This window comes from Bufo gargarizans, chromosome 3 (assembly GCF_014858855.1).
Source record: "Bufo gargarizans isolate SCDJY-AF-19 chromosome 3, ASM1485885v1, whole genome shotgun sequence".
Lineage (NCBI taxonomy): Eukaryota > Metazoa > Chordata > Amphibia > Anura > Bufonidae > Bufo > Bufo gargarizans.
In genome coordinates, this window is record NC_058082.1 from 79956172 (window position 1) to 79979476 (window position 23305).

The 23305-nt window shown below is 44.1% G+C and overlaps 1 protein-coding gene across 1 annotated transcript in view; it reads left to right on the top strand.

The window, feature by feature from the left end:
• The window catches only part of UBL3 (ubiquitin like 3), a 119615-nt gene extending 97180 nt beyond the window's left edge, over window positions 1–22435 (top strand). The window contains exons 3-5 of the mRNA XM_044284791.1: window positions 5064–5150; window positions 7140–7217; window positions 20510–22435. Of these exons, the coding sequence (XP_044140726.1) occupies window positions 5064–5150; window positions 7140–7217; window positions 20510–20562 (218 nt within the window). The 3' untranslated portion in view covers window positions 20563–22435. The remainder of the gene's footprint in view (window positions 1–5063; window positions 5151–7139; window positions 7218–20509) is intronic.
• Window positions 22436–23305: the final 870 nt, after the last annotated feature.

The following is a 23305-nucleotide window of genomic DNA, read 5'->3' on the forward strand; positions in this document are numbered from 1 at the left end:
GTGCTTGTTTCCAATGTGTATAACCAGCTATAGCAGATGCATGCTGGTTCACTGGAGGACCACCAGAGTATCTGCGTTGGATCGGTGTGAGGCTACCTTCACACTTGCGTTGTGTTTTTCCGGTTTGGAGATCTGGCAGGGGATCTCAAAACCTGAGCCAAAAGATTCAGTTTTGTCCCCGTGCATTCTGAATGAAAAGAGATCCGTTCAGGATGTCCTTCGTTCCGTCAGCATTCCGTCTTGTGAACGGACACAAAACCGCTGCAAGCTCTTCATCAATACGGGAAAAAAAACAGATCCGTCACTAAAATCAATGTAAGTCAATGGTGACGGATGCAGGTTTTTTAGGATCCTAAAAAAAAACTGATCCGTCATCCGTTGACTTTTAATGTATTTAGTGACTGATCCGGTTTGTTCAGTTTCGATTTCGCATAACTACATGTTAACGGAGCAGGTGCATTCTGATTGTGTGATCGAAACTGAACCGTTTTGGTCAGGTTTTGAGATCTCTGCCCTAACTACTTGCACTCCCCATCTATCCTTATGACTCTATTAGGGATGAGCGAATCTACTTCGGATAAAACCTCCGAAGTCAATAAGCATAAAACTTTGTTCCAATACTGTACAGAGCAGGAGCTCCAGTACAGTATTAGAATGTATTGGCTCAGATGAGCCGAAGTTATTGCTTCGCGAGACTTCATCAATTATTTGTACTGTAAAAAAACAATTTCCCGAACTCTGGTTCGGCTCCAAGTGGTACCTTGGAACCGAACCAGAGTTCGGGAAATGTTTTTTTGCAGTACAAATAATATTTATGAAGTTATTACGCAAAGTCTTGCGAGACTTCGCAAAGCAATAACTTCGGCTCAACTGAGACAATACTATTGGAACGAAGTTTTATGCGAATCGACTTCAGATGTTTCATCCGAAGTCGAATCGCTTATCCCTAGACTATATTTTGTGCTATTCTTCTATTATTCCTGCTAGAATTATGGCTAAAGGTACAGATGGATGCCACCAGGTGGGGTTTGCTACTGGCGGCTCTCATTGGACAATCTCAGATTGTGCTGGGGCACACCCCCAACTGGTAACTCCCATCTGTACCTTTATCCATCAACTTCTAGCAGGAGTAAGAGAAATATGGCACAGTATAGAGTCAAAAGACGTTCCAAAGTTGTCAATTCATGTGGAATATAATTATTTACATGAATGGGCAAGTCAGGAGAGGTGACAGGTCCTCTTTAAGACCATAAATGAAGCCGCTGGTTGAACTCAGTTTAGTTGCCTTTTTTGTTCTGTTTAGGTCAGCAGCAGCATTTTAGTTAAAGGTATTCAGAGATATGTGCCGTCTGCAAACCTATGTCGCTGTGCTCCATAGAGTATCAGCCTAGTGGACACCCCTTTAAATAGCCCTTTACCTACAAGTAGTACCAGGGTGCAATCGCTAAGGATGATTTCCCTGTGGTGTATAGGGCACTACCTTGTGTGCCAGTGTGTGTGTGTGGTATAGCCTGTACCAGCAGAGACGTCGCTGAAGCCAGGCGGTGGGGGCGAGCATAGACTTGTGCATTGTCTTCTAGTACAGTCATTATGCCAGAGAGCCCCGGGGGTGTTTGCTAAATAGATTTCATTTATTTTTCTGTTTACATCCAAACATTGATTTTGAGGTGACAGGTAAAAATCCCCCAAAAAAGCCATTTGTGCTGCCTTCCGTTTCTATTTAAAGGAGAATCGCCGATGATTACCATATAATAGCGTGACATTTGCTTCCACATACATGTTTACAGTGAACTGTGCACTTGGATTTTCCCTTGATCCATGTCTGTGCGCTGCTTGAGCTCGCGAGGCAGAATTGATGAGATGGGATAATGCGTCGCCTGCAGATATTCTCTCTCCAGCTATTAGAGCCGCTCTCCATGTTCACAGTCTCGTATGATTGGGGAGAGCTCTGCCTAATATTCGCCTTTTTTCTGTTTTATTGCTTTGGTGTATAAAATTGTTTGGTTATTTCTGTACTGCAGTCTGCTCTTTATATGTAGTCTACCTGGTGTGTGAGAGGGCATTGCTGCAGTGTAAAGTATAGAGGAGCTGAGCTGTAGTATGTCCTAATGTTGCAGCCAGTCGGCTCAACGCTAAATAGAAAAGGGATCGTCTAGGGAAAGAAAAACATGGCTGCTTTCTTCCAAAAACAGTGCCACACCGGTCAACAGGTTGTGTGTGGTATTGCAGCTCGGTCACATTCACTACAATGGAGCCAAGATACAATATCAGACACAACCCACGGGCAGGGTTCCATGTTTCTAGAAGAAAGCAGCCCAGTTATTCTAATCCTGTACAACTTCTTTAAAAGAAGACACGCAGCCCACCGTGGAGAATCTGTAAATATGATCCTACGAATCCTTTACAAAAAATCCAGAAATGTTAATAAAAGTGATTTACAGTGCATTTGTCATGATTTTTGGCTTCCATGTCCCTCCCCCTTGGTGCTGATCTGCACTGCTGGGGGCAGGCTCTGAACAGAATCAGTCTCCTTCTCCCTCTGGCAGCTGACAGTCCTAGTCCCTTCCCATCCAGAAGGAGGGGATACGTGTCTGATCAGTGGGGTCTGAATGTTGGGACTACCACCGATCACAAGAATGGGGGTCCTCTGTTGCCTTTCATGACTGGAGCACCAGTTAAGCATGCATGCTGCCATTGTAGTCATTCTATGGGACTGCTGAAGACTGCAAAGTACAGTGCTCGACTATCTCCTGCAGTCCCATAGAAATGCTTGACTGCCGCTCCCTTCACACAGCGGGACACAGGACTCCCCTTCTTGTGATAAGTGGCTAGAGGATGCATTTAAATCTTGGGACATCCCCTTTAATAGGATTCTCTGAATTAAAATAAGAAATAAAAACAGTTCAAAAGCAGGGAAGGGTTTAACAAAAGTCACGCTGATTGGTTCCGACCCCTCTGCTGCACTGCTACGATCTTCCCTGCCGCTGCAGCCATATTATCTGTAACCTCTGCAGCCAATTACTGGCCTAGTGGTTTATGGCATGAGACCTCTGAGGTCAGTGATTGGCTTCCGCAGGCACATCACTGCTGCAGCCATGGACTGGAACGGAGAAGGTTTTAACTTATGGTTAGAACGTTTGTTATTTTAACCCCAGTCCCTACCGGTAACCATATTTTATAATAACCTGGACAGCCCCGTTAAGCTGAGAGTCTCGGGCCGTGTTCACAAAGGACCCCTCCTTCCACATTGATCACTCCCGTCTCTCCATTTTCCGTGCGCTGCATGGCCGTGGAGCATATTTCTGTTTATGAATGTGATAAATCTTCCTCCTGTTTTGATCACTCCTGCCGGGATGAGCGCTCCACTTATCCCACGCTGCGCACGCTTTCTGCTGAGCTGTATTCTCAGTTCTGGGGCTGACGTCAACCTGCGTCTGATTTTCAGACTTCTCCGGTACTTTTTGCAGATGGCAGGAACTTTCTTTTCTCCCCTCCCCTGTTATAATTTCACCTTGGCCGTTCTGTAGGGTTCAGACAGAGTGAATCAAGCACCAGAGTATCAGGCGGTGATTGCATGGCTGATGTCACCGATAAGGTCAGGTGCGAAATAAAAACCGTCTGGGGTCTGAGCAGCATCCATAATTGTGTCGTGTATGCGGTATTTATTCCTCCAGTGCTACGTGGGGTCAGTAATTCCTTTCGTGGACTGCATGACATTGATTCCCGGAGTTGAAAGTGACAATAAATCAGCGCTCGCCTGTGAGATCATAAGTGCTGTACTTTTTCATCCAAGTCTCTCCATGCTAAATTCCGTAATGAAACTGCCTTTATGTGCCGGTGTGGTTGGTTGCGGTTTGCTAGCGCTGGGGAATTTAGTAAATACTTGTATTCCTTTTGATGGCAGTTCTGGAGAATCTTTTCTTAGAAGTCTTTCTCGTGCTGTTCCTCTGTTATTCCTTTTGGAAATGTATGGGTATTACCATCCCCTTTGCTAGTGGGGCATGTCAACAGTTCCAGACTTGTTTTAGGAACACACCCCATGGAGGAGAATGATGACGCTCAGTTGTTAATTTATTCATACATGTTAAGGAGGAATAACAGAGGAACAGCCCAAGGCAAACTTATAAGAAACTGTTCCACAATCATTTTAAAAGGAATCTGATATTAACTAAATACTCGCCAGAACAGCTGACAGGTCCTCCACCTTCTCACACCTTAAAGGGGTTCTCTGGGACTTAAATATTGATGACCTGTACTCAGGATAGGTCATCCATACCAGATGGGTGGTGGTCTGACACTCGGCACCCCCATCTGTCAGCTGTTCGCAGCAGCCGCCAGCTGAATAGGAGCTGAGCTGCAGTACAGTGGTGCCGGAATCTACACAGTTACCCGAGAGCTTAGTGGGGTGCCGCTGAGGCCAGTGATTGGCTGCAGCTGTCACATGCTGTCAATGTAGCCAGTGTAAAGAGAGGCCTTTTGGGGGGGACGACGACAAACATCGCTAATCTATAATCGCTGCACTCTGATCCTCCTGCTGCTGATGTTATCCTCTTGGCTGCAGCGGTGATGGTCTGCTACAGCCAGTCACTGCATGCACAGGACATCTCTTCTGAGGTCGGTGATCGACTGCAGCAGTGACCTGTGTACACAGAACATCACCGCTGCAGCCAGAAAAACAAAGGGCAACGGTGATGACTGGAACAGAGGAGGAAACGGGTGAGAATCCATTCTTCATTTTAGGCCATTTACAGGGGTTGTCCAAGTTTTTATATAACTGGAACAACCCCTTTGAATCCTCTTTGCTCCAGGAGGTCCCTGCACATGACAAGTGCAGTTATTCTCTTGACTTAGCGGTGATGCTAGCATGCACCTCATAAGATCGCAGAGGCCATGTGACTGTGCGGGGACTGCTGGAGCATTGGGGAGTTACAGGTTAGTAATGTTCTGTTTTTATTTTATAGCATTTCTTACAACGCCGGACAACCCTATTAACACAAGAAGTCGTCTGTCTTACCAGTTATGTCTGTGTATAAATTTTGATCACGGTGTCTTGTATCTTTCAGATTGGGAAGAGGAGCAGGTCAGCAGTCCATGCATTCTCCGACTCATTTATCAAGGGCGCTTTCTCCACGGCAATGTGACTTTAGGAGGTACTGAAGCTTCATCAGCAGTCCTACTGTCCACCCAGCAGATTCCTGACGTTATCGTGAGATAACACGGAAACATTCAGGAGAAGCCTCCCAGAGGCCTCATCGTGGCCACATTGCATCACACCGTATGTAAGAGGATTTGGTGCAGTGCTGGCCCCCTACTGGATGTGATGTAACACTGCAGATATCACTTGTGTGAACGCAGACCAGACACATACGCCTTTTACTTTCAGTGGTTTTCTAGAGGAGATTTCCTGCATGAAGATGCTTAGTGCAGCGCTCATATTACACATACTTCAGACCCTTTGAAGCACATATCCACTTCTAAATGTAATCAGCTTGGTTTTGTATTGTATACAGTCCACAGCCTTCTGTTCTGTGCGGTGAAAACAATTCATTGGGATATTACCAAAGGTTTCTCCTTTCATCCTGACAAAACGTACTCCACGCCATAGATTCTCACAGTGCAATGTCGCCATCTTGTGGCCGCGGAGGTAATAGCAATTATGAACTATGACTCGTCAGCCAACATTACAACCACGTGCCTAATGTTGTGTAGGTCTCCTGATTCTACCCAGATAGCTCTGTTCCATCAAGGTATAGACTCTGCAAGACTTCTAAAGGTGTCCAGTGGCATCTGGCACCAAGATTTTAGCAGAAAATCCTTTTAAAGGGACCCTACCATCAAATTTGATGCACGGAATGTCTGGGGACCCAGACCAATGAAATAAAAGAAGGTATATTCCAGCATCCACTTTCTAGATAAATGCAGTCTTTATTTCATCCAGTAAAAACTAACCAAACTGCAAATGATACAGTACACACCTACGCGTTTCAGGCATAGATTTATCTATTATACTTGCTTATAGAGCTCTACTATATTCTGCAACATTTTACACACATTAGCATCACACTCTCCCCCAATGGCATCACAGTCTAGATTCCTATCAGTATGTCTTTGGCGTGTGGGAAGAAACCGGAGAACCCAGAAGGAAACCCACACAAGCACGGGGAGAACATACGAACTCCATGCAGATGTTGTCCTTGGTCGGATTCAAACCTCGGACCCCAGCGCTGCTAGGCACCTAGTGCTATAGCTTGCCCTTACTTCTGTTTACTCAATGTATTCTACTTCCTGTCCCGGCTCTTTAACTTCCTCTCTGTTTGGACTTTTAACAATTCAAACAACCTCACCAGACCATCACTGCGACCACAGACAGACCCCTTGTAGTGGGTCAGTTAGCGCATCACACATTACATACATCTGTGGGCATCTTTTTATCTAGGCCTATCAAGAGAACAATTCACTCCCCACAGACATCACTGAGCCTTGGGCGTGCTTGACCCTGTTGACGGTTCATCAGGTGTTTTTACTTGGACCCCTTTTGGTACCACTACATATGAGAAACACCCTACAAGATCCATACACTTACCAGTTTTTCTACTTCTATCAAATCAACCTCGAGAACTGAGGCACTGGTTTTAATGGTGTGGCTTATGGGCGTAGCTCTGTGTGAAATCAAAGGACCTAAAATCGAAAACACTAATATTACCTCATCTGATGTGGCCGGTGAGGTTATAAGTCTCTAGTCTCTGCATTGTAGTTGGCGTCACCTGTCGTTGAGCACGACACCTCACGGTGCTCGGCAGCATTTGTACACTGAGAGGTGATATCCTCCACGTGTCCACTACATAATAGATGAGCTGTCCATCTACAAGTCCAGCTCCATGCCATAATCCAGCCTGCATTCCGTTCATGTGCTGCTGACAGGAGGCTGTTCTCTACGGTCAGTCATCCCATTGACAGATTGCAGGCTGCTGTACACAGGGTTTGTAATGCTGAGGTTGAATTTGCCCGCAGGTCATGCTTTTGTGTCTATGGTGTTACTGTCAGATCACATTTCATGTGTTTGGTTGCGGCTTTCTCGCTATGTATTATTATTATATTACCCTACAATAGGCTGATGCATTTCTTTTTTGTTCCTACAGCATTAAAACTTCCCCTTGGCAAGACAACAGTGATGCACTTGGTTGCCAGAGAGACATTGCCAGAGCCAAATTCTCAAGGTAAGTGGTTTTACAGCGGGTCCAGTGTTGGCATTCTTGGTCTAGAACACAATTTACCTGCATGTAGATTACCGACTGGGATTACCCATCTCTACTAGACTCTTCTTTTCCACATGATGTGTACTGGTGGTTTTCACTATAAGATACCCAAAAATTCCAAGCTACTGAATGCTTACAAGCTATTTAATGATTGCGTTTTACTTATTTGGGGCTAAAAATTCAGAATGTTTAACCGCTTCTGAGATACATGGGTTAAAAATCGGTCTGTTTGCGAGCTGTCACAGGCTGTTTTCTTTGAATCCCATCACTAATGTTGAGGGATCTTGTGGTTTCAAGTTCTGCGTGCAAGGTTCGGGTTCTCTAAGAATTCCGTTATGGATTCCGCTACCACGGACCATAATTTATAGTCTGTGGTAGCGGAATCCATAATGGTATTCTTAAAAAACCCAAACCTTGTACACGGAACTTGAAACCACAAGTTTGCTCAACACTACCTGTCACCTAATGGCTCATGTGTAGGTCTTATCCGTAAACACTTGAGTCTTTTATGAGGTCAGACTGTGACCGCTTTCAAACAGACTGATTTTTAACCCTTGTATCTCAGAAACAGCTGAACATTTTTAATAAAGACCAATAAAAAAAAAGATTTTCAGCCTAAAATTAGTAAAATGCAATCATTAAAAAATGCTCCCAACAGTGTCTGTAGCCTTTAAATACTGGGCACAGGGGTGTAATCATAGGCCATACAGATATTGAGGTCTCAGTGGGCTTTGGTGTCTGAAGGAGCGGAGTGGACCCACTGGCGGAAAAGATGCTAGTATTTTAAATAGCATATGATAAAGGAAACTTTTGCGGATAATGCATAGGGGCCCATGAGCTTTGAGTTATTCCTCTGGTTAGGCACTACATGTAGATGACAGATTCTGCCTTGTGTATGCTGAGAGTTATCTGTGCCAGGCAGATGCCAATAGACTCTCTAATAAGATGAAGATCAAATGCCCAAGCTATTGACTGAGAAGTGCGGCATTGCCTGTACTAGTGCAGACTTAATTTTGGCCCCAGGTTTCACCCTTAGGCCCCTTTCACACGAGCGAGTTTTCCGCACGGGTGCAATGCGTGATGCGAACGCATTGCGCCCGCACTGAATCCGGACCCATTTATTTCAATGGGTCTGTGTACATGAGCGTTGTTTTTCACGCATCACTTGTGCATTATATTCTGCGTTTTTTACGCAACGCTGGCCCCATAGAAGTGAATGGGGCTGCTTGAAAAACCCATCACATCCGCAAGCAAGTGCGGATGCAATGCGTTTTTCACTGATGGTTGCTAAGAGAGGTTGTTTGTATACCTTCAGTTTTTTATCACGTGCGTCTAAAACACAATGCGCATTTCACCCGCGTGGAAAAAACTGAATGCAATCGCAGACAAAACTTTTTTTAACTGAACGCATCCGGACCGAATCAGTCACGCTCATGTGAAAGGGGCCTTAGGGTGAGTGTATTTGCTTGCACTAGTTTATTTTTATTAAGGTATCTTATAATTGCCCCGATTTGAAGGGTTTATCCCTGTAACCACCTACTTTTTACATTAGGCGGCTGATAATACTGTAGTAATACTAGTAATGAATCATTGCCCCAGTCGCAGTGTTTTATGTAGCTTCCTCTGTGTACTAGGCTTGCTGCTTATTACCTGCGTAGTCCTGGGCCTAATCCTTTAATCTGGTGTGAAGCCACCTAGAACCTGCGTATCCAGATTCCAGGTTTGCATTATAGGCTAGGATTACAATTTTGAGTAACTTCAGGTATGTGATGAGAAGTGCAGCCAGGAGATGGTCAGATTGTAAATGAGAGCAATACTTCTTAGCACGGCCTGACACTCCAGTGGTGGACAATGGCTTCACTATAGTACTACACTAGGCTATTGTCAGCATATCTTATGTATCACATCTCCCTAACAAAGGCTGGATCACATCACAGGACGCTGGAGGGGAGCCCGAGGGGAAACTTCAGGCTGCCTACTAAATGGGACATTGCATTGACCATCCAAACCGGGGCGGCTCAGTATGGGAGGACAGTTGTCACATGCCTATATGAAAGACCATCAGTGGCTGTAAGGCACTAATCAGTGGTGGGAGAATGTAGATTCCCGCAGTCCCAACTCTGAGACCTGCACCTATTGGACATTTAGGACATTTCCTGTGGATTGTTTAAGATGGGTATAACCCTTTAAAGAGGTTGCCTGACACCATTAACATTTTCAAAACCTCTTACGCGTGTGTAAAATACCAGAGTAATACTCACCTTGCCGTTCTGATGCCTACGTTTTCCTGCTCCCCCGTTGGACTCTGTTCTTCCTGGTCCAGCAATGAGGTGTTGATACCACTGAGGTCACCACTGCTACCAGGGGGGGCCTGCAGCAGTCGTGTGTCATGTAGGCTCTTCATTGCCGAGTCCTGTGGAGAACCAAGAAAGCTTCAGCACGCAAGTGTTGGGAGTGGTAAGATGAGTATTATTGCTTTTGTTGTTTTACAGCGTTTGACACTGGCTGACCTGTTACATGTGCGCTTGGCAGCTGAAGGCATCTGTGTTGGTCCCATGTTCATATGTGCCCGCATTGCTAAGAAAAATGATGTTTTAATATATGCAAATGAGCCTCTAGGAGCAACGGGGGCATTGTCATTACACCTAGAGGCTCTGCTCTCTCTGCAAGTGCCATGCCCGCTCCACTTTGATTGACTTTAGGAGAAGTCGGCTCCGGGTGTGATCTCGGTGCCTGGCTCTAGGTGCTCCGGACAAAAAAAAATACCTAGTAGCCATTGGCTCCTGAACTGAAAAATTTAGGAGCCAAATCAAATTTTTAGTCGCCAAATCGAAACCGAATCAAATTTTTGGTATCGTGACAACGCTACGCCAATCAGATCGGCGTAGGGTTGTTTTGATACCAAAATTTTGATTTGCTTTCGTCACTATAAAAAAGTATTGCGATACTCAATACCGCGCAAAAAAAAACACCAAAAAAAAGCCACGTGCATTTCGCATTTTATGAAACGTTCGGCCCATAATAGAACAGTCCTATCCTATTTTTGGGGTGACAAGGTGACAAAAAAATGGCAAATGCTCACCGCATAGGAGATATTTTTTAATAATCTAATAGTTTGGACAGCGCTTTGTAATATGATTATTTATTTATTGTTTATATATTTTATATGTAAAATTGGGAAAGGGGGGATTTAAACTTAGTATTTTAGGGTACTTTCACACTAGCGTTTTTCATTTCCAGCATAGAGTTCCGTCCTAGGGGCTCCATACCGGAAAAGAACTGATCAGGCATATCACCATGCATTCTGAATAGAGAGCAATCCGTTCAGGATGCATCAGGATGTCTTCAGTTCAGTCATTTTGACTGATCAGGCAAAATATAAAACCGCAGCATGCTACGGTTTTATCTCCGGCGAAAAAAACTGAAGATTTGCCTGAATGCCGGATCCAGCATTTTTCCCCATAGGAATGTATTAGTGCCAGATCCGGAATGCACCCGCACTAAATCCGGACCCATTCACTTCTATAGGGCTGTGCACATGAGCGGTGATTTTCACGCATCACTTGTGCGTTGCGTGAAAATCGCAGCATGCTCTATGTTGTGCGTTTTTCACGTAACGCAGGCCCCATAGAAGTTAATGGGGCTGCGTGAAAATCGCAACTGTATTATTTTCCCTTATAACATGGTTATAAGGAAAAATAATAGCATTCTTTAATACAGAATGCTTAGTAGAAGGTCAATATAATAAACATTATATACACCCCAGTATAATAAACATTGGTGGCGCAGTGCGCCCCCCCAACACCCCAGTATAATAAACATTGGTGGCGCAGTGCTCCCCCCCCCCTCAATATAAAAAAACATTGGTGGCGCAGTGGGCAGTGCCAATGAGGGTTAAAAAATAATTAACTCACCTCCTCCAATTGATCGTCTCCTGTTCTTTCTTCTGGACCTGTCAAAGGTCCTGTGGTGACATCACTGTGCTCATCACATGATCCATCACTATGGTAATGGACCATGTGATGAGCTCAGTGACGTCACCACAGGTCCTGAAGAAAGAACAGGAGACCGGCAGCTACGCGATCAATTGGAGGAGGTGAGTTAATTTTTTATTTTTAACCCTCATTGGCACTTCCCACTGTGCCACCAATGTTTCTTATATGGGGGGGGGGCACACTGTGCCACCAATGTTTCTTATACTGGGGGGGGGGGGGCGCACCGTGCCACCAATGTTTTATACGGGGGGGGGGTGCACCATGTTTCTTATACTGGGGGGGGGGGCTGTGGCCACTGCGCCACCAATGAAGATAACTGAGCTGTTAATACAAATGCAGGAGGCGGGTGCCGGCACCCGACCTCTGACAGGGAGCTGCGATCAGTGACAGTTAACCCCTCAGGTACCGCACCTGAAGGGTTAACTTAACTGCCGCTGATCGCAGCTCCCTGTCATAGAGGTCGGGTGCCGGCACCCGCCTCCTGTATTTGTACATTCTAAGTCGGTCGCCATCTGGAGCCCTGGCTCTGTCAATTAAAGTGCAGATGACGCGGCAGTTGCAGAGAGAGCAGAGTTTTTAGGTGTAATGACAACGCCCCCGTTGCTCCTAGAGGCTCATTTGCATATATTAAGATATTACCTTTCTCAGCAATGCGGGCACATATGAACATGGGACCAACACAGATGTCTTCAGCTGCCAAGCGCACATGTAACAGGTCAGCCGGTGTCATAGGGACAAATCTGCTGACAGATGCTCATAAGCTCAGTATCTGGGGAGCATTGGTGAGTATTCAGGATGATGGCAGAGGTACCATATGAGGGATTGTTTTTTTTTTGCGTGGCCAATTTAATTTTTGGGATGACAACACTTTGGGGTGATAGGGGCAAAAACTGTTCTGCCGTTGTTTTTTGCACTTTAAAATTATGATGATCACTGTGCGCATAACTAGCATGTTCCAATGTTCATTGTGTGGCAGAGCTAGCATGTTACTATTATTCTATGGGTCAGTATGATTATTGTGATACCAACACATATAGTTTTTATGTGTTTTTTGTTTACTACCTTTGCACAATAACATTGCATCCCATTATGTCACCACATTCCAAGAGCCGAATGCTCTTTAACCACTTTAACCCCGCTAGCTGAAACCCCCTTAATGACCAGGCCACTTTTTACACTTCTGCACTACACTACTTTCACCGTTTATCGCTCGGTCATGCAACTTACCACCCAAATGAATTTTACCTCCTTTTCTTCTCACTAATAGAGCTTTCATTTGGTGGTATTTCATTGCTGCTGACATTTTTACTTTCTTTGTTATTAATCGAAATTTAACGATTTCTTTGCAATAAAATGACATTTTTCACTTTCAGCTGTAAAATTTTGCAAAAAAAACGACATCCATATATACATTTTTCACTAAATTTACGGTTCTACATGTCTTTGATAAAAAAAAAAATGTTTGGGCAAAAAAAAATGGTTTGGGTAAAAGTTATAGCGTTTACAAACTATGGTACAAAAATGTGAATTTCCGCTTTTTGAAGCAGCTCTGACTTTCTGAGCACCTGTCATGTTTCCTGAGGTTCTACAATGCCCAGACAGTAGAGAAACCCCACAAATTACCCCATTTCAGAAAGTAGACACCCTAAGGTTTTCGCTGATGGGCATAGTGAGTTCATAGAACTTTTTATTTTTTGTCACAAGTTAGCGGAAAATGATGATTTTTTTTATTTTTCTTACAAAGTCTCATATTCCACTAACTTGCGATAAAAAATTCTAGGAACTCGCCATGCCTCTCACGGAATACCTTGGGGTGTCTTCTTTCCAAAATGGGGTCACTTGTGGCGTAGTTATACTGCCCTGGCAATTTAGGGGTCCATATGTGTGAGAAGAACTTTGCAATCAAAATGTGTAAAAAATGGCCTGCGAAATCCGAAAGGTGCACTTTGAAATGTGGGTCCCTTTGCCCACCTAGGCTGCAAAAAAGTGTCACACATCTGGTATCGCCGTGCTCAGGAGAAGTTGGGGAATGTTTTTTGGGGTGTCATTTTACATATACCCATGCTGGGTGAGAGAAATATCTTGGCAAAAGACAACTTTTCCAATTTTTTTTATACAAAGTTGGCATTTGACCAAGATATTTATCTCACCCAGCATGGGTATATGTAAAATGACACCCCAAAACACATTCCCCAACTTCTCCTGAGTACGGCGATACCACATGTGTGACACTTTTTTGCAGCCTAGATGCGCAAAGCGGCCCAAATTCCTTTTAGGAGGGCATTTTTAGACATTTGGATCCCAGACTTCTCACGCTTTCGGGCCCCTAACATGCCAGGGCAGTATAAATACCCCACATGTGACCCCATTTTGGAAAGAAGACACCCCAAGGTATTCCGTGAGGGGCATGGCGAGTTCCTAGAATTTTTTTTTTTGGCACAAGTTAGCGGAAATTGGATTTTTTTTGTATTTTCTCACAAAGTCTCCCTTTCCGCTAACTTGGGACAAAAATTTCAATCTTTCATGGACTCAATATGCCCCTCACGGAATACCATGGGGTGTCTTCTTTCCGAAATGGGGTCACATGTGGGGTATTTATACTGCCCTGGCATTTTAGGGGCCCTAAAGCGTGAGAAGAAGTCTGGAATATAAATGTCTAAAAAAATTTACGCATTTGGATTCCGTGAGGGGTATGGTGAGTTCATGTGAGATTTTATTTTTTTACACAAGTTAGTGGAATATGAGACTTAGCAAGAAAAAACAAAAACAAAAAAAAAAATTCCGCTAACTTGGGCCCAAAAAAATGTCTGAATGGAGCCTTACAGGGGGGTGATCAATGACAGGGGGGTGATCAATGACAGGGGGGTGATCACCCCATATAGACTCCCTGATCACCCCCCTGTCATTGATCAGGGAGTCTATATGGGGTGATCACCCCCCTGTCATTGATCACCCCCCTGTAAGGCTCCATTCAGACGTCCGAATGATTTTTTACGGATCCACGGATACATGGATCGGATCCGCAAAACGCATACGGACGTCTGAATGGAGCCTTACAGGGGGTGATCAATGACAGGGGGGTGATCAGGGAGTCTATATGGGGTGATCACCCCCCTGTCATTGATCACCCCCCTGTAAGGCTCCATTCAGACGTCCGTATGATTTTTTACGGATCCAAGGATACATGGATCGGATCCGCAAAACGCATACGAACGTCTGAATGGAGCCTGACAGGGGGGTGATCAGGGAGTCTATATGGGTGATCACCCCCCTGTAAGGCTCCATTCAGACGTCCGTATGATTTTTTACGGATCCACGGATACATGGATCGGATCCGCAAAACGCATACGGACGTCTGAATGGAGCCTTACAGGGGGGTGATCAATGACAGGGAAGTGATCAGGAAGTCTATATGCGTGATCACCCCCTTGTCATTGATCACCCCCCTGTAAGGCTCCATTCAGACGTCCGTATGTGTTTTGCGGATCCGATCCATGTATCGGTGGATCCGTAAAAATCATACGGACGTCTGAATGGAGCCTTACAGGGGGGTGATCAATGACAGGGTGGTGATCAATGACAGGGAAGTGATCAGGAAGTCTATATGCGTGATCACCCCCTTGTCATTGATCACCCCCCTGTAAGGCTCCATTCAGACGTCCGTATGCGTTTTGCGGATCCGATCCATGTATACATGGATCCGTAAAAATCATACGGACCTCTGAATGGAGCCTTACAGGGGGGTGATCAATGACAGGGGGGTGATCAGGGAGTCTATATGGGGTGATCAGTGGTTCATAAAGGGTTAATAAGTGACAGGGGGAGTGTAGTGTAGTGGTGTTTGGTGCTACTTTACTGAGCTGCCTGTGTCCTCTGGTGGTCGATCCAAACAAAAGGGACCACCAGAGGACCAGGTAGCAGGTATATTAGACGCTGTTATCAAAACAGCGTCTAATATACCTGTTAGGGGTTAAAAAAATCACATCTCCAGCCTGCCAGCGAGCGATCGCCGCTGGCAAGCTGGAGATCCACTCGCTTACCTTCCGTTCCTGTGAGCGCGCGCCTGTGTGCTGTACATGTACTGTACATTTTGCCTTTTTTTGTGCACTGTTCACGGAGAGGATTAAATAACGTTCTCTTTATGATCTCTCTCTCTCACTCTCTCTCATGTACCTTGTATACCAGTGCATTATAGCCTCCCTGTTCCAGTGACAGTCTGTTGTACAGTCTAATAGACATACAATCATGTCAGTCCGATGGTGGCAGAGGGAGCCCTGTCTTTCCAATTGCCTAGATCAGGCATCCTCAAACTGCGGCCCTCCAGCTGTTGCCCGAACAGCCTACAGGTATCAGCCTAAAGCAGGGCATTGTGGGATTTGTAGTTTTACAACAGCTGGAGGGCCGCAGTTTGAGGATGCCTGGCCTAGATGCTGCTGTCGGTGTTGACCATGGTATCTAGGGAGTTAAGCAGCAGGCATCACAGTTAACTCTAATGCCAGCTGTTACAGCAGGAGCCAGTCTGCAGCGCTGGGAGGCTTTTTCAGTTCATGCTGCCCATGCTGGATCCAGATCAAAGATACAGCGCTCTGATACAGCGCTCCAGACCAAACAACGTCACGTGTGTAGTAATACGCATGAGACTGTTTGTAGAAAGTTAAAAGTTTCCTGTGCAGGTGTCAAGGCACAATGTGGGAAGATAACTCCACACCGACCACAAGAGGGAAGGGAAAAGGTACTAGGCCTGGAAAGTAGGGAAAAGGGGGAAAAAGGTCACCAGAATCCCTAAACTGAGCCCTGACTACTATAAGTATGAACAGACCTTGATGGTAGGAATATTCATACACTGGAACCTAGGGCCCTATCTGACCCTAAAGGTCCCTGGAAATAGTGTCAGGACAATGGATAACTTGTTCCTTCCCAGCTGAAGGAACAGGAGACTCCCTCAGGCCTAATACCAAAAGGTAGGGGAAAAAGATACTTAACTCCAAGGTATGCAGACGAGCAGGAACTCAGAGGAGAACCAGACACCAGCTCTTCACAACCTGAAAGTAGCTATCAACCACATTAGCATGATGGGTAAGGCCAGACTCAATAGAGGAGTTCGGAATGACCACTTAAGCTACACCTGAGACCAGAGGTGTGGTCATACCCAACAACAACACAGAAGCAAGTAAAACCAGAGAGGCTGTCAGATCACGTGCAGCCAGTCTCTCAGATCTTCTGACCTCTGTCACAGGAGAGACCGTGACAGCAGGTGTCTGTGATGCTTGTACAGGCGTTATTGCAACCTCGGGATGAGGAATAAAATAATATGAGAACACAGCTTGAAATCTTCGCAGCGAGACTTGGCTGATGTATTTGTAATTATGAGCTGAAGGTCAATGTCTGGCTGCAGAAAGCTCTCATTTAGATGGGACTGTTGGCGACAGGCGTATCACTATGAGCTCTACATAAATGTTATCACAAGGTAGCGGGGCACTATCTGGCATACCATACCCAACCCCCCCCCCCCTCCCACCACCACCCTTCCTATGTCACATCTCCGGTATGGTGCAAACTTTAGACCTAAAGCTATTTTAAGAGTTAAAGGGGTTTTCCTAGGATTTGCCTCCATTGTCTTATAGGTGCGGGTCCCACCTCTGAGACATGCACCTATATCAAGAATGGAGCCCCGAAAGTTGTGGAGGGCGCACTGCGCATGCACAGCTGCCCTCGGCTATTCTTGTTGGCCCCATAGAAATGAATGAGTGCGGTGTGCTCCCATTCACTGCTTTGGGGGGAGCGCTTGTTGGTGGCCAGATCCGGGTGGCCTCCAGCCACCACTCTCCTCGCTCCATTCTCGATATAGAGGTGGGACCCGCACCTATCAGACATTGGGGACATATCCTGGCGATATGCCCCCTATTGTCTCAGATGGGAATAATCCCTTTAAGTGGTCCCGGTGCATTTCCCCCTTTACACAAATCTATGACTAAAGACATGGATCCAGATCCGTGACAGTTCTCTGCTGGGACCAGAGAGACAGTTACAGGAGTGTGATTTTTGTTCTCATCATGGCGCCTCCAGCCTTCTCTCCATGCAGCACATGAGCCTCATTTTCCGCTTCATTATTTCCCATTTATTTGGTAATTTCTAATATTTAATATTCATTTGTAGTTAACATTCTAGACTGATAAGTAACTTGACATTTCCCCAGCATTAAGTTGCCGGCACGATTCCCTGCGAGTAGCGTCTAATTTACTTGCTGAACTTTAACAAGGCATTTTGCAGAAAGGGCAGCCCCTTCATGGAGCGGTGACAGGCGCTCACATGGCCAAATGAACTGCCACAATCACCACTCTTTACTCTTTTCTCAGGTTTTTATAAAGTCTTAGTAACATTATTTTCTAGATCTTAAGAGATGCTGACAGGTGACGGAGAGGCAAGTTCCTCAGAGCTGTATATTCCACTGCTTGTATATTAGGGACCGGCAAATACTGCAGTTTTCTAATGTAGCTCCAAGATGGGAATCTGTATAAAATAACAACTGTGGAGCATTTTTTACCTATAGATCTGCATTGTGCTGTTCCTCTGTTACACCTCCTAGGAATTTATAAATAATAGACAGCTAGGCGTTACTATTCTACCAGTCGGGGGGGGTCTCTTACACAGTTTGGCAGTGAGTGGACGGCATCAGAGTGTAGGGATGCACCCACAGCTGGGAACACTCAGTTGGAAATTTAGTCATACATTTCTAGTAGGAAGTACTGAAATGGCACAACATAAAATACACGGTTATAAGAAGAGATGCTGCAGAATTGTTATACTATGGGAAATATGATTATTTTCTAAAATAAACAAGTCAGGAGCATTGACAGGTTTTCTTTTAAAAGCTGTGCGACAATAGAGCAGCTTGTCTAGACATAGGTCCATTTTGACTATTTGTGGCCGTTGCTCTATAGGCAAGAAGCATGTAGTCAGTCGGTGGTAGGATTTAAAGGCTATGTACACTTTGGTAGCAATTTTTGTTAACGATTGCACGTTAACAAAATTACATTTACTCATTTTTGGCTAAAAATCATATGTTCAATTGCCCTTTATTTTAATTATTGAGCTGTTCTGTCTCAAAGGTTTAAAGACCCGGACATATCCTCATTTTCACCCAGGCAGCCCCCCTGACTTGAGCATCAGAGCAGTTCATGCTCCGATGCTCTTCTTTGCCCTGCGCTAAATTGCGCTGGGCAAAGGCATTTTTTGGAGAACCGGGCTCTCCATGGGGCTGCCAGGAAGCCTGGTGACGTCACCAGCACTGATGGGCGGGCTTTAGCGCTGCCCTAGCAAGTAAAACGGCTAGGGCAGCGCTAAAGCACGCCCATCACAGCCGGTGACGTCACCGAACACACTGCCGGGCAGAAGCTGTGAACCCGGACAACCCCTTTAACAGTTTTTCTAGCTGTGTGACTTGTACTTTCCCTTTGTGTCATCTAAAAAAAAACTTCTCTAAACTACTAAGAGGTCATAAACACATATTGAAGCCACATTCTTATTAGTAAGATAAGAACTGAGCTATGAGTGTTTATAATGACAGAGAGCAAAGATAAGGAGTCTGTCTGCTCCTCAGATGATGGAAAAGACAGAAAATCCATCGGCTGCTTCTACAGCATGTCAGCTCTGTACACAAAAAAGGATTCCATATTTTGAATGAAGACCAATTGAAATGCCTTCTGGATAAGCTGTTGTAGATGTACATGAGGAACAACACTGTATCTGGCATTATATGACTTGACTCTTGCAGTTTTAGCAGTTTGGCTGACAAGTGGAAGAAAGGCATTTTTCTCTGATAAGATATATTACACAGTTTCTTTTATTCTTCTGTAGTATTGATTTATGCTAATATTGGGTGAAAGGTTAGTGACCATTTAAGCAAATGTCTGATTCACAATAGGTATTTTCCAATAAACTGAAATGTGTAACCGTGGTGATGCCTGTTATCTCTCATTTGTATCATTTGCCGCCAGGTGTCTGCTTTATTATACAGCCAGCAACTGCATATGGGGCTTAACATGTCAGCCCCGCTCCATACATCCCCTGAACGCTAATACATGTATGGCATTATGTGTCAAGGGGTTAAAGAGGAACAGTCACCTCTCCAGATATGTTTGTTTTGGTAATTACTTGTATTTTCCATGGATTAGGAATTCTGGAGCGTCTATTCTTAGAATTTAGCATTCCTCTGTTATTCCTTCTGGAAATATTGGAAGAAATTTACACCTGGGTGTCAACACTCCCCTTGTCCAAAGGATATGTGTACAGTCTGAGATTGTCAGCGCTGAATGTACGGTGTCAGGGTCTCTCACTGGTGACTGTCAATGGTCAATTTATTTAAAAATTTCTAGGAAGAATAACAAGAATGTTGCAGTGCAGAGTTCTAAGGAAAGATGTGGAGAATTGTTATTTTATGAGGAACAAAAGTATTTACTAAAACAAAGATGTCAGGAGAGGGGCTTTTCTGGTACGTCAGGTCTTCAGCAGAGATCTGACACCTGGCACCCCTTTACAATCTGCTGTTTTCTCAAGGATAGGTTATCAGAAAGTAAGTCTCAGAGAACTCCTTTAAATGATAAAATTCTGGTTGCCACCTGCCACCACTAGAGGGAGCTTAAAGAGGACCTTTCATCTGTTTAGCCCTAGTCTATTTAGGGTCTTACCTTATAGGGCGGCCCCCACTGATGTCATCGCACTTTTGTTGTATTTTTTTTCAACAGCATTCGTCTGCTGTTGTCCCCCGTTGATTTCGGCGCCTTATATTATAATTAGCTGACTTGGTTATACTAGGCGGAGACTGGAGCGGTTCTCTTCTCCCTCGCTGTGAGCGCATCCAATCATAGCCAGGGAGAATTAGCTTTTGGAAAAAAGATCATTGGGGGCCGCCTTATAAGGTAAGACCCTAATTGGACTAGGGCTAAACAGGTGAAGGGTCCTCTTTAAGAGCATACTGTATGCTATTGTATTACCCAGCTCAAGGAGAACAGTGCTTTCTTCATCGTCTGTTCCTAGTGATATATTTGCCATTTTCTGGCCCGTGCCCAAAGCTTGTATGTCCCCTGGTAGTAAATTTAATTTGATCATAAAGCTGGTGATGTTGCCATTCATCCTGCATCTTGCCATGGAGCCTCTTGACAAGCATTCATGAGGATTTTCTGTCGATGTTGATGCTCTCTTATATGTTCCTCGGTTTCATCCCGACATTGACGACACATGTTTTCCTTTCCCTTCCAGGTCAAAGGAACCGCGAGAAGACCGGAGAGAGCAATTGCTGTGTAATTCTGTAAATGGCGACGTGTCTGCAAAGTGTGATGTAATATAGTCCTTGTCTATCATGCTGCTGGAATAGAGGAGACCCATTGCTTCAGAGAACCTTAGATCAACACCCTGTCATAATCTCCACAGAAGTGATATATTACATGGACACTCTCATAGATTTCTCTTCATGGCAAGAGACGGAGGACATTCTCATACTGATTTGCCCTTTATTTTTGTTTATCTTGCAGAGTAACTTTGTAGTATGTTATAGTATATCCATTTTTAATGCATTAAGTCTCCAGGGGTTAAAAAAAAAAAAATTCAATATGTTCTCTTCTACAACAATACTCGTTCATGCTGCAGCATAGATCGCAGATTCTAGGCTGTCTCTATGCAGGTTGCACTACCATCTGGTCGCCGACAACTGATAGCTGTAGCCATACTTGATACAACCACCGACAAGACGCGCTCGACACTGGAAGCCAACGGAAATCGACAGTATTAGAGAAAGCGACTCCTGCCTAATGCAATGACCGCCTGTGGCGGCACAAGGTAGTCCCAGGAGATTCGACCATACGGTGAAGAACAAAGCTAAAACGTGCCTGTAATCTGAAAGCACTCTGCAGGGGGCTCTGGAGAGTCGTTGCGTATGTACAATTGGTGCACTCTTATCTCGCGCATACCGTTGCATGCATGCTCATACCAAGCATACGAGAGGAGTGCCTTTCCTAGCCTTAATGTGGGAGGGTTAATTTTCCTGTAGTCCATAAGCCTTTCTTCTTATCGTGCAGAGATAGTAGCAGATGTCATTTATTAATCAATCAATGTTTTAATATCCGACGTGAGGAAATTACAAAAATACTCATCCGTAACCTGCCGCCTGATCTCATGCCTAAACCAGTAAGCGGCTCCCCGAAGACAACAGCTCTCAACTATAGTACTAGTTTTATTCCCTTTTTTTTTTTTTTGTTATATTTCTTTATGTAATTTGCATTTATACTAGTGCTTGCGAGGATATTCAGATTCCGACGAGAAAGCCAAGACGCCATTTTTGTCATTTCACAGCGGATAATTTAAGACATGCTATAATGAATTTGCACAGCACTAAAGCATGACGCTATAGTTCATTTAAAAAAAATAAACTGTAAAGATATATAAACATTTTTTTATATATTTTTTTTTTTCCACTAGGGAGGAAAGTCTTCCTGGTTGAAAATTACAAACAAATATGTGTAGGATATATTTAATTAAAAAAATAAAAGATATAAAATGCATTATTATAGAATCTAACCATAGATTGGCGTAGTGTCATAGGACAATATTACTAGACGTCGCTTTTGCCTTTTGGAACACACAAAGTCGCGGGTTGACCTGGCGCTCTATGTACAATACTCAGATACTCCATGGATTTATTTCTTCTTCAGCCTCATTTTAATCAGATGATTTTGTTTATTTCCCCAGACTCAGTGCTTTGTAGGTATTTGGTCTTAAAATCATTCATTCTGATCCAAATTTGTAAAGAACGGTTAAACAAAAAAATATATAAAGACAAAAAGCTAACACTTTGTATATAGCACTACATTTTTTTTCTTCCTGCAACCTGTACTGATATAGATTATTCTGTAACAAAATAAAATAATATTGTAGTGCATTTTTATTTTGTTGGTTGTCTGGTGGTTCTGATTGGGACTGTAATTGCTTTGATTTTTTTTTTTTTTTATAAAAACTGGAAAAAAAATATGAAAATTGAAATCAATGCAAATCTTTTTTTTTTTTTTTTGTTTCTGCAAATTAATCCCACTGATTACTTTTGTAATCCCATTGATAGTGAACTGTATGAGATTTTCCTGTATAGCTATATAATAAAGTAAATTGTCACAATGTTGTGACGTCTGGCTCTGACTTTGGGGTGCAAACAAATCTGTTTTTGCTGTGGAAACGATTTGGAATTGAAATATCATTCAGAAATAATGGTTTGAATTTTAAATATTACATATGGTTAAGTGTGTAGGAGATGAATGCATAATTAATAAGTAAGCTTTTAGCTTAGCTAAGCAGGCAGGAGCCGCTCCACTCAGCTAATCCTGGCATAGCACGTGGGTACAGGGTACACCTGTACTATGCCAGCATTTAGTAAACCTCGCGGGGGGGGGGGGGGCACAGGCAGGAGCATCAATGTGCACTCCTGCTCGTACTCAGCGCAGTAATACCCCCATTCATACCAGTCATCTGTACACTGCTGAGAATGGTGTACAGCAAAGTTGATTTTAAGCACACAGGGGAAGGTGCACTTTGGGGGGGCGGGGGGGGGAGAATATCTCTATTCAAAATGCAATAATAAAGTATATTACATAAAGGATTATTAGGGACATTTTCCCCAGAAGTTTATTAAAAGTTTAAAATGTTACTCTTTAAGAAACTATGGGAGGCTTCTACCCAAGGCTTCCAACAAAATATAGCCACCACTTCCACGGATAGATCTTTAAAACTATGGAGTTGGAAATGCATATCCAGAATAAGACTTCCAGGGATCAACTATTAGCAGTTTTTCCCATGATCTTTAAAGCAGTAGATTTTATCTCTGATGCTTCAGCCAATGCAGTAACGTTTAATGCTAGATCGGCTGCTCTTTTTCTAATTCTGCTAGAACAGTGATGGCGAACCTGTGGCACGGGTGCCAGAGGCGGCACTCGGAGCCCTCTCTGTGGGCACCCGCACCCTGGAAAAATCTATGGTGTACCAATATGCCTTAGACTTTTCCTGCCATTCATT